Source organism: Curcuma longa, unplaced genomic scaffold (genome assembly GCF_044706935.1).
Source record: "Curcuma longa cultivar G26 ecotype Majalengka, Jawa Barat unplaced genomic scaffold, ITB_CL_G26_1.1 contig_26910, whole genome shotgun sequence".
NCBI classification, from domain to species: Eukaryota; Viridiplantae; Streptophyta; class Magnoliopsida; order Zingiberales; family Zingiberaceae; genus Curcuma; species Curcuma longa.
Genome location: NW_027433256.1, coordinates 2,029 through 17,661, shown reverse-complemented (window position 1 = coordinate 17,661; position 15,633 = coordinate 2,029). Strand labels below are relative to the sequence as shown.

Below are 15,633 nucleotides of genomic sequence, written 5' to 3'. Positions count from 1 at the left end.
ATTTTCATATTAATAAACCAAGCGCATTTTTCAATTTTCTTTTCTAGAAAATAGACAACAGTATATCATATCAAATGCATTTTTGTATTTTCTAAAAACTAGATCAGAAAATAAAAAATAAAATATAAAATGGAAAATAAAAAATAAAAAAAAAAAAAATCCAAACCAAACACCCTCTAAGGTTTTCCGATTCCGGAGTTAATAATATTTTTTTTCTAAAATTATCCTTGAGTTTGTGGTGGAGGTTCGCGTCCGCAGCGATGAACTACCCATCTTCTTGACCTTGCACTCCACCTTGAGATTGAGATGGAAATACGACGGATGAGGCCGACCATCATTGGGACGGAGCAACGATAGCCGAGGCCAGCGAAGGCATTGAACGCGTTTGCAAACATCAGGGAGGCAATGGACCTTGCGCTCCGCCTTGAGACTGCGACCGAGCAATGACGGTCGAGGTCAACGACGCCTCGAGTGAGGGTGTCGAACACATATGCCAACGCCAAGAGGCAGCAGTCATCATCGGGCATAGTAAACTCATGGTTTATATTAGTAAACTATAGATTTTTAATTTAAATTAGTTAATTGATTCAATGAACTCTTAACTTAATAAAATAATTTAAATAAACATTCTGCAACTCTAATTAAATTATTCTATTAATATATATATATATATATATATAATTTATTCTAAAATTAAAAATTATAAATCAATTATATTTATTTATCAATTTATTTAGTTATAAAAATATTACATTAAAAATAATATAATAAATATTAAATTATATTATAATATTAAATTGAATCAAATAATATTAAATTATTTAATTCTTTATAATTTTAATTATGTGATTATTTAATAATCATATAATCCATGATAATTTAACTGGACCTTAAGTAAGTGTTCGTCCGAATACCGAGAAAGTATATGGTTTCGTAGCGTGATCATTGATCTTCTCTTCTGCTTCGATACGCGACGCGTGCGATAAGCCGATCGAGAAGGGGGCGCAGCGAAAAAGGGTGCAGCCATGGCGACTCAAGATCCCGACAAGCTTATGGCCAAGGCCGACAAATTGTAATCGCTTTTCCTCTTCTTCGTCATCTCGTCTCTTCCTTCGGATCTCTCTCCTGTTTATTCTCTCTCCATTTCCCGTTGTCGTAGCGATTTCATTTTGTTTGGTTCCTTGTTCTGTTCTTGTAACGTTATTGTGTGGTAGACGAAATTGCCTTCTTGGATCCATATCAGGTTCTCAATATCAGGGCATTTTTGTTTTAGTCGCCTTTTCGTGGATTTTGTTGATGGGTATTATTAGAAGTCATTAGTCATTGATATGGTTGCATTTCGGATGAATAATGAACTGTGTTTTAGCAAATTCAAAATTTGGATGTGCTAGTATAATACTATCGTCTTCCAGTTGTTCCTCAATCGTGTAAAGGCAATATTTCGTTTTAAACTGATTATTAAAAAATAGTTCTGTTGTCTTCTGTACAACCTAATCAAGCGAGATCAGAGCAGAATATAGTGATAATGAAGGCATTTTCAATTTTTGGTTAAACTTAGAATCTATTCTTTGGCGTTTCATCCTAATTTTCTGTTGGAATATTAGTTCAGTAATATAATATGAAAGATATAACTGAAAAAGTCAAGGATTTTTTTATTCTAGTTCAGGCCTTAGGTGTAGATCAGATGGATGAAGCCATTTGATTAAGAATGGAATGAGAATTTATAGGGTCAGAGTGTAAATTTGTGACCTTATAAATAGAATGCATCATGAATGTGCTCAGCAGGTATACACTTGTACTCTCAAGTTAGTCTTAGATATTGGAGGTTGAACTTAAGGAGCTGGAATGCTATTACCTTAGACGTTCTACTTGGAGTAAGTGTTTTACTTGTAGTTGTTTATGCTTTGGAGTCTTGCCTCGCAGAATTTCTTATCTTGAATGAGTCTCACTGTAGAGATAATCTTACTTCAAAAGGTCTTATCTTAGAGAGAGAATCTTACCTCACAATATCTCACCTTGGAGAGGGTTTTGACTCAAAAGGTTCTATCTCAGAGAGAAAGAGCATTATCCAAAACTCTTGCCTGAAAAGGAGGGTCACATTTGGAGTTTTAACCTTAAAAAGTCTTACCTCAAAGAGAGATTCTTACCTAAAGTTCTTACCTTTAGGGGAGAGTTGGAGCTCTTACCAAATGCCTTATTAAGATGCTTTAAACTCAGCAAGAGTTGTACTCGGATTTTTTTTACCTTGGAATGAGAGAATCTTATCTCGAGCTCTTGCATTGGAAGGTCTCACCATGGGGAGGGAGTCTTACCTAGAGCGTAATTTTCGAAGAGAGTCTTGTATTGCTTACCCCAAATGGTCTTATCATGAGGTCCTTACATTAGAGAGGGAGCCTTTCTGAGAGTTCTTACCTTCCAAGGAGAGACTTACTGGAGCTATTTTTCTCAAGAAGAGAGTCAGTTTTGGAGATTTTTCTACTATGGAAAGAGAATCTTATTAGGAGCTCTTAGATCGTACTCAGAAGAACTTACCTTTGGAAAAGTCTTACCTGGAACACTGATGCCAGAAAGTCTTACTAGGGGTACTTAAATTGAAAAAGAATATTACTCTTATTTGGATCTCTTCAAGAGAAGTTCTTAACTCAATTAGACGTTCCCCTTCCCTTTGCCCCTCCCTCCCTCTTCCAAGGTAGAATGGAGGGTTTATATAGAGGTTAAGCCAATTTTAAGACTATCTACTAGTCTAGCATGCATGCTGGTAAGATCATGCATTGACATATGTTGAAACATTTGGCACATGTCACCTTGTATTGTTCTGGAATGCTTGAATTTTTTAGCATGTCTAGAAACCCCACCCCCATAAGTATCCTATGTGTGTTGCGGTATAAGCATGACAGCCAATACAACACTCTTTTATATCTTCAAGAACAAAACTATATAAGGATGACTTTAGCTTCCCTACTGATGTAGTTCTTGCCCATCTTCCAGCTTGACTTGAAGTTGATTTACATACAAATTATTGTTTCAGATTTTATTAGGATAATGGACAAGGTTCATTTCATTGCTAGACTAACATTTTTGTCTTAGCCTATCTAGTGTTCATTTCAATGATGAAATTCATATACTTGTCCTATAATAGAAACAGTCTTTTTTAAGTCCATGGGAGTCTTCATCAACCTTTCAACCAAAATGCTGAGCTGTCCTCTTGTGTCTTTGTACAAGCTTATTTTTGAATGAGATCAAAGACTAGTTTTCTTTTACTGCAGAACAAAACTCAGTTTTACAAGATGGAATGCAGATTGGAAGAATGCTACTGCATTGTATGAGCAGGCTGGTTGGTTAATATTACTTTTGCCTCTTTAGTTGTAATAACTCTTTGGCTTGCTTATTAGTTTCGTTCTTTTGAAGCTGTTGGCTATAGATTCAGGAAAGAAAATGAGAAAGCAAAAGAAGCTTTTGAAAAGGCTTCCAAGGGACAAGAAATGATTTCCTCGTATCCTTGCTTGCTTTGCCATTTGCTAAAATTCATAATTTGTATTTTCTGATAAAGATGGATAGCTGTAATCCTTACAAGCTTTACAGACCTTGGGATGCTGCCAAGCATATGGAGTCTGCTGCTTCTATAGCAAAAGAGCTTGGTCACTGGAATGAGGTTTCTGACTTCTATAGAAAAGCATCTGAATTATACAGAGAATGTGGCCGATCACAGCCTGCATCAGATGCTCTAGGAAAGGGTGCTAGGTGAGTCAACTTGGTGTGAACAATGTTGTTGGCTACATAGTGCTTATCACATATTTGCTTTACCACAGTGCTTTGGAAGATACAAACCCTGATGAAGCTGTTCGGTTGTATATTGATGCTTGTGAAATTCTAGAGGAAGATGGGAAAGAGCAAATGTGTTTTGATTTATATCGTGCTGTGACAAGCACTTATGTTAAACTTGAAAGGTGAGGAGCTTTACCTTATACATTCTAGTTAGTTAGATTAAGTTCTTGACTACAATATGTATCAACATTCATTCACAATTAGATCCTTCATTTTTCATGTGTCAAGCTTCTCGTGCGTTAAAGCATTTCCAAATTAGCAGAAGTTAGTGGTTTGTAATAGTTTGTGTACGATCTGGTTCATATCTATTATGTCATTCAACATTGAGATTGCCATTTGAAGTATTGATTATCGATTGCTCACATTTTTGTTAAACTTCCTAATAGTCTAATAGGACTCCTAAGCAGTTTGCAGACTAAATTTTGATATTTTAGCAAATATTTTGTAGGTTTTCCGGAAGGTTCTGTAAGACTTAACTGATGAGTAAGACAGCCATCAAACTTTCATATTCTGATTATGTCCAGTTCCTTCTGGGTTCCTCTCTCCATGGAGCTCAGAGCCTAAGCACATGCATGATTACCAAACTATGGATATTAAAACCGTGTAATTGCATTGCCAATATGGTATTAACAGTCAACACCTACTCAAGTTCATTGTTTCAAGTAACAACCATGTTATGGATGGTGGTTCTGTAGAAATTTTAATATCGAGTTGCATGTATTGTACAAGGTATTTTCTATAAAAAATTGATTGATGAATGGCATAGCTCATGACTCACCACAATGGTTAGTTCCATGTGCCATATGAAACATTTCATTCCCAAGCACATGCTTTACTTAATTATGTCGTATGAGCCTGTTCAGGCAGGGAAGTTAGTTTTTAAGTCTAGTTGAGGAGTAGGTGAAATTTACAGTTCCTGATTATTATCTTTCCCACTCTAGCTACTCATGGTTTGAGATCACGTTTTTGGCAAAATGATAGCAAATGAACCAAATCTTTGTCGACTTCCATGTTTGGGTTCATAGTAGGGGTCCAAGTGAAAACCTGGGATGGCCAACTTGTTAACATTTTTTGTTAGTGGGTCAGTAATCTACAAGATGAACAACCTTTCTTATTCTTTGCTTTTGTATATGATGGAGCAGTAATTTTTTAAAATTAGTCGTTGCAGATGGTCACTGACGATGGGTAAGGATGGAGCTTGCGGAGACAACCCTCGGAAGATCTCCCAATGGTTGTCGGAGCTTGCTTGTGGACAATAAGAGGTGGAAGATCTCCACGCCTACTTCTCGATCGGAGATGAACTTGCGAAAGTGAAGGTGGAAGATCTCCACACCTTCTTCTTCTCTACAAGTGGTGTGTTCCCTTGCGTGAGAACCTTCCCAATCATGGTGAGATGACTTCGGATGAGCTATGGAGATGGATATGGTGAAGTGCCGGTGGTGGATGATGGTGGAGATGGTAGTGCCTCCTCCAATCGGGATGAGGGATTGCAGATAGAGGATGTGATGATGGAGGACGATGGAGATGAGATGTGGATCGGGCTCTGCAATCCTGGAATTCGCAGTGGAGAAGCTGTGGCCGGAGGAATTTCTCCATTCAAGCTCCTTGCGGAGGCAACCCTCGAGAGATCTCCCAATGGTTGCTGGCAATGGATGAGGTTGCAGAAGAGAAGAAGGTGGAAGATCTCCACATTTTCTCCTCTATCCGAGGTGAAAATGGCCGGTGATAGTGGCTTGTAGATGAAGTTTTGACCGAAGGTGGATGAGGATGGAGATGCTTCCCTAGATGAGGAAGGGGATCCCCTTCCTTGAGGTGTCGGTGATGATGGAGATGACTGTCGGATGAGATGGTCTTGCGGAAATGAGGAAGGTGGAAGATCTCCACACCTTCTCCTTTACAAGTGGTGTGTTCTCTTGTGTGAGAACCTTCCCAATCGGGGCGAGATGAAGGGGGCTTGTGGATGAAGCTTCTTGTGTGAGGATGGAGGTGTCGGATGATAAACGACCGTCGGAGATGGAGATGGTCGGGGGTGGCTTTGGTGGATGAGGAAGGAGATCCCTTCTCATGAGGTGTGATGGGGCGACCTCTTCCTACAAGTGGTGAATCGACGCTTCTTAAATCACTGCCACACGCGCCATGGCCGTGTTAGGGGACATGGCTAAGCTGTATGGCCTGCTGTGGAGATCCTCTAATAAAGTTATAGCAGGGAACACGACCATGTTAGGGGGCATGGCCAAGCCGTTTTCCTTGTTGTGGAGAGCTTACGCATCAGGCTGCAGCAATGAACAAGGCAGCAAACACGGTCAACCTGTGTTCCTTGCTAAAATTCTAGTTGATGCTCTCCTTTGATTCCTAACAAGACCACATTCACATTTTAAGAAATAATGTCATAAATGTAGGAAAAATTACAATGAAGCTCGAAATATATTCTTGCTCGTAATATATGATATGAATACAAATTTAAGCACACGAGGATAAAAACGTCAAATATGAGAGCTAAAAAATAATAGATAAAAATGTTGGTTATCATTGACCAACACATGACTCTTTGATTTCTCATTAAGTTCTTCCAGCATTCTGATTTTTCAGCACTACTCTGTTTCTTGCTACTCGATTTCTTCATGCATTACTCTGGTTTTCCAGTACTATACTCTTCTTTAAACTTGATTTTATTCTGCATCAATGATCATCTCCTTTCATCAAACGGATTGCAATGTAATTCTCAATATTATTGAGCTATCATAATCCTGATAGCATATCCCCAAAACTCAAGTTGTCAGTGTCAATTTTGTAAATTTATTGCTCAACGTCCTTTAATGTCAAGTTAGATAAGCTTGAACCAGAGATTAAATTTCATGGGAATGCAGACAAAGAGCCAAGGTATATGTGCTGCCATGATTGGCAGTTAGACCACACATTATAGAACAATAATATGGGCACAAAACTAGGTTTGAACTCATTAGCAGTGGGATGATAAATTGATAAGTCCATAAATTTACTTAAGTGTTCAATTTACATCTTTATGGTTTAACAATCCGCTATCTTGTTTCAATTGATTTTTGTTGAGGATTCTATAATATAAATTTTTTGATGATGTTTATCTTGCCTGTGATATATAAATTATTTGATGATGTTTATCTTGTCCGTGATGAAAATTTTAAGTGTATTATTTTAAACTCATGTTAACAAATCTCCACAATGCACTACAAATACCATCCGATGCACGAACTGGTAGTTTTGTTGAGATTTTCTTGCTACTTCTGCTTGAGTAAAATTTTCCTACATTTTGTGTAGGAAGTGTCTAAGTTAGATATCATAACTTCTCTGATTCATGATTTTCTTTGGCAGATATACAGATGCTGCAACTCTTCTTTTACGATGGGGTGTAGCAGCTGATAAATGCAATGCTGTTAACAGTCAATGCAAGGTGTCATTCTCAACTTTATTCCATTACAGTGTACAAATCCATTATTTTATACAGTTTATGTATATTAAATGTAGTGATATGGTGAATAACTTGTCACTAGTTTGTAACTTCCTAATTTATTGCACAACAATGGACAAGATCTAGTTGTATTGTATGGATTACAAAAGGGCTCTATGAAGGGGTTCAATGCAGTCTAATCTTCTAATCAGCCCAAACAAATGTCTGTGATACAATTTTATATGGTAAAAACTCTGCAAATAACAGCAAGTTCTAGTGGTTTGAATCTTTGATGTCTAGCTCCAACTATTTATGATATTTGTTTTCTGATTTTAATTTAACAAGTAATTTTACATAAGGGTGCATCCCTTTTTGGCTTTATTTTCTGATTGCTTGGAAATTAGAATCCGCTCAAATGTCAATTGGATCTGAATTTTTAGGAACATGATACCTATATGGCTTCTTATTTGTGGAACAAGTCTCAATCATTGGAGATTGGTTATATGGATCATATTCCTCAGTTGAACTCTATTTGGGTTTGGGATTGATATTGGTGGTTTGTTCTTGGATCAACAATAGCATCTTATTTATCATAAAAGTAATTGACTGGAATAGTCACGCCAAATAAAAAGTTATCCTAGAAAATTAATTTTGAATAGTACTAGGAAATGAAGTTGAAGAAACTAAGAAATGAACAATCATTTTTTTTGTTGTATCGGAAGGAACTACAAACATGAAATCCAATCATATACAAACTTCCAAAAGGTAACTTTTGTCAATTTACCACCAAAGCTATTCAATAATGCAATCTGAGGAAGATGGAGAGAAAGTACTTCTAATTAAGGTTTATGATACCATTCTGCTACCAGTCTTGGTGGCTAGCTGAAATAGTAATTTTTTGGAGCTGACCAATGCACTATGTCTGTACAAATTGGTGTCGGTCATCATTGATTGAATGGGAGGACGAAGAGGAAGAAGATAGAACAACAACACATGACTCCAAATGTTGCAGTTCATTGATGACTTGCTGCTCTTTTAGACGGCTGACCAAGATGGAATTCATAGTTTGAAGGTGACAGTAGCAACTTTTTCTCTTTACAGTGGATCCAAAATTAATTCCTACGAGTCTTTAATCTCATTATTGTTGGTGTTGAGAGTACCACATCGAATCTATGTTTTGATATATGGATAAATTTAAAGTTAATCTTGTGTTGATGTGATGGATTATGTCAAGTGTGTAGGTGCAAGTTACTTGACAAGAGGAAATCATACAATGACTAAGTCCTAGTGAGATTAAGGCAACTGAAGTCATGGTTGGAAACTAGACGGAGGCAAAATCTTAGTGGGACTAGGCAACTGAAGTCTTAGTTGGGAACCAGGTGGAAGTCCTAGCGGGGTTAGACGATGGAAGACCTAGTTGGGAAATCAGACAATGACATCCTAGTTGAGAATTAGGTGAATCAAATCCAAGGGGAGTCAGCTGGGAGTTGAAGTCTTGGCAGCAAGTCTAAGAAAATCAGTTGAGAGTCGAGTCTTGACAACTAAGTCTGCTGGGAGTTGAACATCTAGCTAAAGTACGTACGAGTAACATAATATCATTATCATACTCATTACGTGTTATTTTTTTATAGGGAAACATTTTCGACGGTTCTAGGAGTCCGGAGGATTGGTTGAGGATAAACGTCGACTGATAGAGTCAGGAGGTTCCACACAACTGGAGCGAGGAGCGGGGCGACTTTGGTATCTGGGCGATCAGAGATAACTTCTAAGCGGATTTGACCAAACTTCAGGTGATCATAAGGCTACTAGTCGATTGGAGATCGCAGAAAAGTTATCGATGGCGATAGAGTTTGCTACCAAGTTAGCAAGGTCTAGTCGACCAAAGCGATTCCAATCGATTGGAGTAGTGCCATGTCAACATCGACATGAGCTCTATAAAAGGAGGCTCGAGGCTGCTGTTTGAGACACAACTCACACATCCTACTCTTTGTATTCCTTGAAGAAGTTCTCTTATGCTCTGTGCTGACGCGCTATGCTTACGATATGACATTGTTCTAATCGACAACTAAGGCTATTGTATTCTTTTGCTAATTGCCGTGTCTTTATATTCTTTGCGCTTACACCTTTTTAGGTTCGTTTTAAAATTTCTCCACCTTTAGAGGCTTTTTGGAAAGGAATGAATCGAAATAAAAATCATCTATTATTTTAGTTATGCGTGTCAATCTCTGCGTAGTTTTGCTTCTAATTCTCGCATGTTAATTTTGCTTAACATTTCATTAGTCGTTGCATGCTCAATATTTTGTTAGTTTTCACATGTTGGATGTGCTAAGTCTTTTTAGAAATATTGCATGCTAGGTAAATTGTCAAATATTCCATGCTAAATTTGTTTTTGGATATTGCAAATTAAGTAATGAATCTTGCGTGTTGTTTGATTAAGTTAATTTTCATTTATTCTGCTGCATACTCTATGTTTGTTTGTTTAAAATTATTATTATCACTCGTAAAATTTGTAAATAACTATCCACCCCCTTCTAGTATTAAATTAGATCCTACAATTACTTTGGGAGAATCCCAAGAAGAGAGGACATTGTTAAACTGCACCTTAACTTCATTCGCTTTGTATCCAGCTATGGTCTACACAATTCTAGCTTTGTTAATTAAGAGAATGGAGCTTAGAAGAAGTTCCTTTTGGCAACCGAATGGTGAGATGAAGGTGGTAAGATGCTTGGCTTCCTGGACATGATCTGCAAGCCACCAGGTTTAGAGGTTTGGGTGTAATCAATCTCAAAGTCTTTAATTGTGCACCGCAATGCAGATGAGATGATGATGGGCTTCGATAAATAAGGTGGATGTGATTTGGGTGAGAATCCTGCAAAGAACAAACTTGAGAACTTCAAACTGGGTGAATATGACCACAGACAATAGATGATCCTTCTTATGGAAGGAGATTTTTAAGGTGCGAGATGTTTGTTACAATAAGTAGTATCACAACTCAAGTTTGTGTAGTGGTAAAGAAATACTATGGCACCTTAGATGGCAGGATGGAATTGTATTACCTGAACTGCTCTCTGTCTGCGTAGATAAGCATCTTTCTCGGGGTTGAATTTCATCAGACCAGTTAGAATCAGAGATTTAACTCAACTGCATGAGAGGTTGGGGATGATACTGCCACAAAAATGAAGACAGTTTCATTTGGAGATGGAACCTGGATGACAAGTTCTCAACTGCATCAGCTTGTGATTTTCTGATTAACCTAGGGATTCAGGATGGGGCTGTGTAAAGTTGTTTGAATCGTATGACCCCTAAAAATGCAAATTTCTTAACTTGGATGATATTGAGAGATTGTGTGAATACTACAGTCATGTTGACAAGGGGTGTGCCACTACTTTATGTGCTTTGCATCTTTGATGTGGTGGGGCAGAAGCAGAAATTGAAATGTGTGAGAACTTCTTTGGATTATAAAGTGTCATGCATTGATTGGGATATCATTAAACACAAATTCAAGTTCAGTGCTATGGTTGAGCATCAAGTTCTCTTCAAGTAATTGGGGAGGAGGCCTCTAAGATGTGGTTAAATGCTGGTGGTATACAAGCCTGGCATTATGCTTTCTGGATCAAAAGGCATGGAGTTGTTTTAAGAGAGATGGAAAAGGATAAACTGGACTTGCTTCAAAGCTGGAGAGATCGACTAAATCTATGGAGTCTGAGGGGCTCTCTGGCTCCAAGAAGAGAACCAGCATTGCTTTAGTATCTCTTTTGTTGTAAGCCACTTTAATGTGGTTGCTAACATGGTAGTTGTCTACATAGGATCAATTTGTAGTCAAGATCAGACTGGTCGAGATCAGATCGTAGAATCGTACGATCCTATCAAAAACTTTTGAAATTTTATGATACATGATTAATAGTTAGAAAAAAATATCTAAAAAGGTCAGTTGCATATAAATAGATTAATACTTTTACATATACATGCAACTATCGTCACTCAACACCATCGATGATAATATTATTTGACGCTAGACAGAATAGTGATTATTTTGTAGGCCAGTTCTAATAGAATTTTTCAAGGAAGACATAGGAAATCATCATTTGCAGAGAATTTTTCTCTTGGTTTAACTGAATAATATTAATTCAAATAAATATAATGCCTTAAGAGCAACTAAATAATTGTTTAAATAGTCTCAAACCTTCTCAAAATCCTAACAATGTAAAAGGCGAAAATAACCTTCATAAAATGGACTAAAAATTCTTTGAAGCCTCCGAAAAGACTTTAAATCACGTTTTTTGGGTCTAAGACTGGCCGTTACACCCTGTAACAAATTTATATTTCTGATTGAGCTTCGATTTGATATCTTAAAGGTTCCGTGGTTCAATCCGAGTTAAAAATTATGACCTCTCAAAGCTTAATCAATTTTACTCCGAGCGCCGATTCTACTGATCCTACTCTGATCCCATTGTAAAAAACGATCCCAAACATTCCTAGATCATTTGGGTACTTCTGGATCATAGGATCGTGCGATCCTACAATCCAGATCGTGATTCTACCAACTATGGTAGTTGCTATGTTTATAATATGCAGCTCCTGCGCCTATATCTGTTAATCTTTTAGGACACTCCAAATAAAATTTGAGGGTGCTACGGCCACTCCAGTCCTTTTTCCAGAAAAAAGCCTTCCCTATTTAGGGTTCCCACTTTTTCATTTATTGGAGAACTCTAGCCGCTTGCCTTTCTCAGCCATTGAGCTAAACATGTCATTGCTTCCTCAACATTCCTTAGCCATGATCCATGACTTTCATCACTCTCTGTTGACAATGTATTGAACTAAAGCTAACATTTTAGCACTTCCATCTCTCCCACTGAAACAGATTTATGGTTAATCCATGCTTCCTAGATAGCTTTGAAGACATATCAAAAGTGGTCAAATTGAATGTCTAAAGCAATGAGTTATGCTGTTAGACTACATACAACCTGGACATGACAAGTATGTTTAGCTAGTATCTGCTGGATCAATAACATGATTTATTTGTTCAACAACAAGAAGCAGTTAACCCAACTCATTGCTGTTAGTTATATGGTATCTATTTACCCATTGAGCTCTACAGGAGCTATCATCTTGTCAGTGCTGCAGTTCATTTGTCTCTTTTTGTTTCCTTGCTCCAAATATATACAACAATTTTTTTTTTGTTTTCTTTATTATTAGGTGACCAAGCGATTGCTTTGTTTCAGGCTTACTTGAGTGCAATCATCGTTTACCTCTATATGCATGATTTCCAGCAAGCTCAGAAGTGCTACAATGATTGTTCTCAGTGAGTTCAGTGATTATGTTATATAATCCATGAAAATAAAATTCAAATGTAACATTAAAACATAATTTATGTTTTTCTTGTAGTTCTTATGTTGTCATCCAAGATCTTTCACATTTTCACCTGTGATTATTCCCATGATTGTTGATTGACTAATTCTGCTGTAACATCTCTTTCCAGAGTTGGTGCATTTTTAAGCAGTGACCAAGGTCGTTGTGCGAGAAAATTGTTATCCGCATATGAGGAAGGTGACATAGAAGAGATTAAGCGACTTGCTCAATCAAGTCCAATTACACATCTTGATCATGTGGTAATATATTTTTCCCGTGTTTGGCTACAGTAGGGTACCATGTAGTTTTAGATGCCCACTATACTTTCTCTAATCATCAGCATGTCAGATTATCAAGTGAATGCTTTAGAAGTCGCTTGTGACATGTGCAGGTCATGTTTCAAAGTTTTCTATATACTGCTAATTGATTCTATTGAACTGGTGTGCAGATTATCAGGCTCGCGAGGAAATTGCCTACTGGGGATCTGAAAGAACTCAAGAAAGAAGAGGATAAGGAAACTTTGGACGAAAATGATCTCACATGAAATTTCAAATGGGCAACGCGAACCAGTGTGAAATGCTCGATGTTGTATTTACCAGCGATGTCATAAGGCTTATACATACATAAACTGCCCACGACACTTGATGTGTGAACAACTCGTCTCGTCTGTCTGCTGTATATTTTCATTAGACTGCATGTTCGACTTTGTCTCATGACTTCAAATGATGGTAATCAGAGAGATTATTGAGAGAGCACATGATCTTCTGAGATTTGGCAAAGCACATGATCTTCTAGTGTTGATGAAGCACATGGTTCTTTTTTGGCACCATTCATTTGATCCGATGCAATTGTTGGTGTTTCATAAATAAGATGTTCGGCTTAGCAGGGTCGATCCAAGTTAATCAGAGTACACAAATAATGCATCATCCCATTTTATCAGTCGTTGGCTGGAATGTTAAAAGTTTATTTTGTAGCTCAGAGAAGTGCTTTGTGCAACACCATAGAAGTTCAGTGGCAGTTAGTGTAGCTTATCTTAAAATTTATTCTGTCAATCAACATAAGATAGTCCATGATTGTTTCGAGCTCTATTACCACTCGAGTCGAACCAAAAGGAACAAACATGACAAATGACATCTCTCAACCAATTATGGTCAGGAGTCTTACCTAATGTAGATTTTTCTTAAAGGTCGCAGCTTGTGTAAATGTCACTGGTAGCAACGAAACACCAACTCGAAGAGCTCAATAAATCTTTAGTCGGACGAAGCTTGAACATTTGGATTATATAAAAAGGATACACCGACTGTTCATTGAACTATAAATCATTTCACCTCGAAGAAGTGCAATTCAAACTCATTTCCGCACCATAATTGCTTCACCACACTTGGAGCTACCATGCACACTGCTGATCATAGATTTCTTTGTTTGTAGCCAATTGCCAAACAACACGCAGTGAATTAAGGTAGGAGAGTTGATCGACTTGACGTGTTATATTGTTGGGACATTGATGGTTCGACTAAAGTGTATTTGTCATGCAAGATCTCGTGTTCAAAGTAATCATAAAGTCTTATATATAATCTAAGGCCCCGACAATCTCGGTCAAATGTGGTTTTAAAACCAACCTCCGACAATTAGTTTCGTCGCCTTGGTCAGCAAAGCTGATTCCTTGGTCCACCAAGGTGACAAAACTAATTGTTGGAGGTTGGTTTTTAAACCTCAATTGACTGAGCATAATGATTTTGTTTTTCAAAGAAGGCTTGGTAGATTCGTGTCCTGTCCTGTCTAGGTGACTATAAACTCGTAGTCCAATGTAAAGCCCTAAGGCACCAATATAGGATTATCCACAACCTTCTTCTAGGCTATGATATATCATTTGAAAAACTAAGTAGCAACTCTATCTAGAAACTCAAGTACATTATATTCATTCTATCGAAATTTTACATCCTTTCAATTTGGGCTACTTGTGGGTAGCACCTCTTCAATCGAAGCTACCTACCCTCAATCTAATCCTCTTCATTTTGAGCTACTTAAGTTCAATCACTAAATTCAATCCGCATGATTAAACCTTTACACTTAATGCACCAATGCCAAGTACAATTAGATAATTTTTTTCTTTATCAAATATCAAAATCTATGAGTAACCTTAATTGCAAGGAAGAAATCACCAAGCAATGTGATGATAAAGCGTGCAAATGAGACAAAAGCAAATTGAACATTATGGAGTCAAGGCGAATATACGGTTGATATAATCAACTTCAAGACTTTCCATATTTAATAATATACTTGTATCTGGTCAAGTTTGACCAAGGGTTGATCAAAAAAAGATTAGATGTTTAAAAGTGAGTGAAGTCTAGTCAGGTCAAGGTTGACCGGATGACTAGCAAAGAGAAGTCTAGTAAGGGCAAGACTGACCTGATGACTAGTAAATGGAAAGTCTAGTAAGGGCAAGGTTGATTGGATGATTAGCAAAAGTCCAAGAAGGTTGTTCCGGCTCCTTACCGACGACAGCTGAATCACCAGACTGGGGGGAGGCTGCGCCACCCGATATTTCCACAGCGTAGGAGAAAGGACCTGCAAGGGGGGGCACTGAACGCACGGGTTAGCTAGGCGCCGGGGGATCCCGGCGTGGCCACTCCGACGCTCAAGTCAGACCGAGAGAAAAATGCAAGTGTACCCTCCGGATTCAACATGCGCTGAATGTCATACCTGAGAGGTTTATATAGGGCGAGGGGGAGCGATACCTTCGGATCCGACTGCCTATGATTGGAAGAGATGGCGGAATCTCAGGATCTGATGCGTGACAGATTATGTAGATCAGACGACTTTTTCGTATATCTTATCTTCTTTGCAGGGTTGTGATTGTGCTGGACCAAGTAGTGAGATTTGGTTATCCAAATCGCCTTCTGCGGATAAGTTTTGTGAAGAAGCCTTGACCTTTATCCGTTAGTATCGTCTCCACGTCGAGAATGACCGATATGTACGGTTGAGATGCACTGATGCAGAATATTCTCAACCGTGTAGGTGAGATAGGCTGGGCT

The 15,633-nt window shown here is 37.9% G+C and overlaps 1 protein-coding gene across 1 annotated transcript; it reads left to right on the top strand.

The window, feature by feature from the left end:
- The first annotated feature begins 926 nt into the window (after window positions 1-926).
- LOC141818953 (gamma-soluble NSF attachment protein-like) lies at window positions 927-13,353 on the top strand. The gene is made up of 9 exons (XM_074706350.1): window positions 927-1,072; window positions 3,267-3,334; window positions 3,409-3,493; window positions 3,583-3,741; window positions 3,810-3,947; window positions 7,174-7,252; window positions 12,472-12,551; window positions 12,729-12,858; window positions 13,047-13,353. Exons 1-9 carry the CDS (start codon window positions 1,026-1,028, stop codon window positions 13,140-13,142), a joined length of 882 nt encoding a protein of 293 aa, XP_074562451.1. The 5' UTR covers window positions 927-1,025; the 3' UTR covers window positions 13,143-13,353.
- The last annotated feature ends 2,280 nt before the right edge of the window (window positions 13,354-15,633 follow it).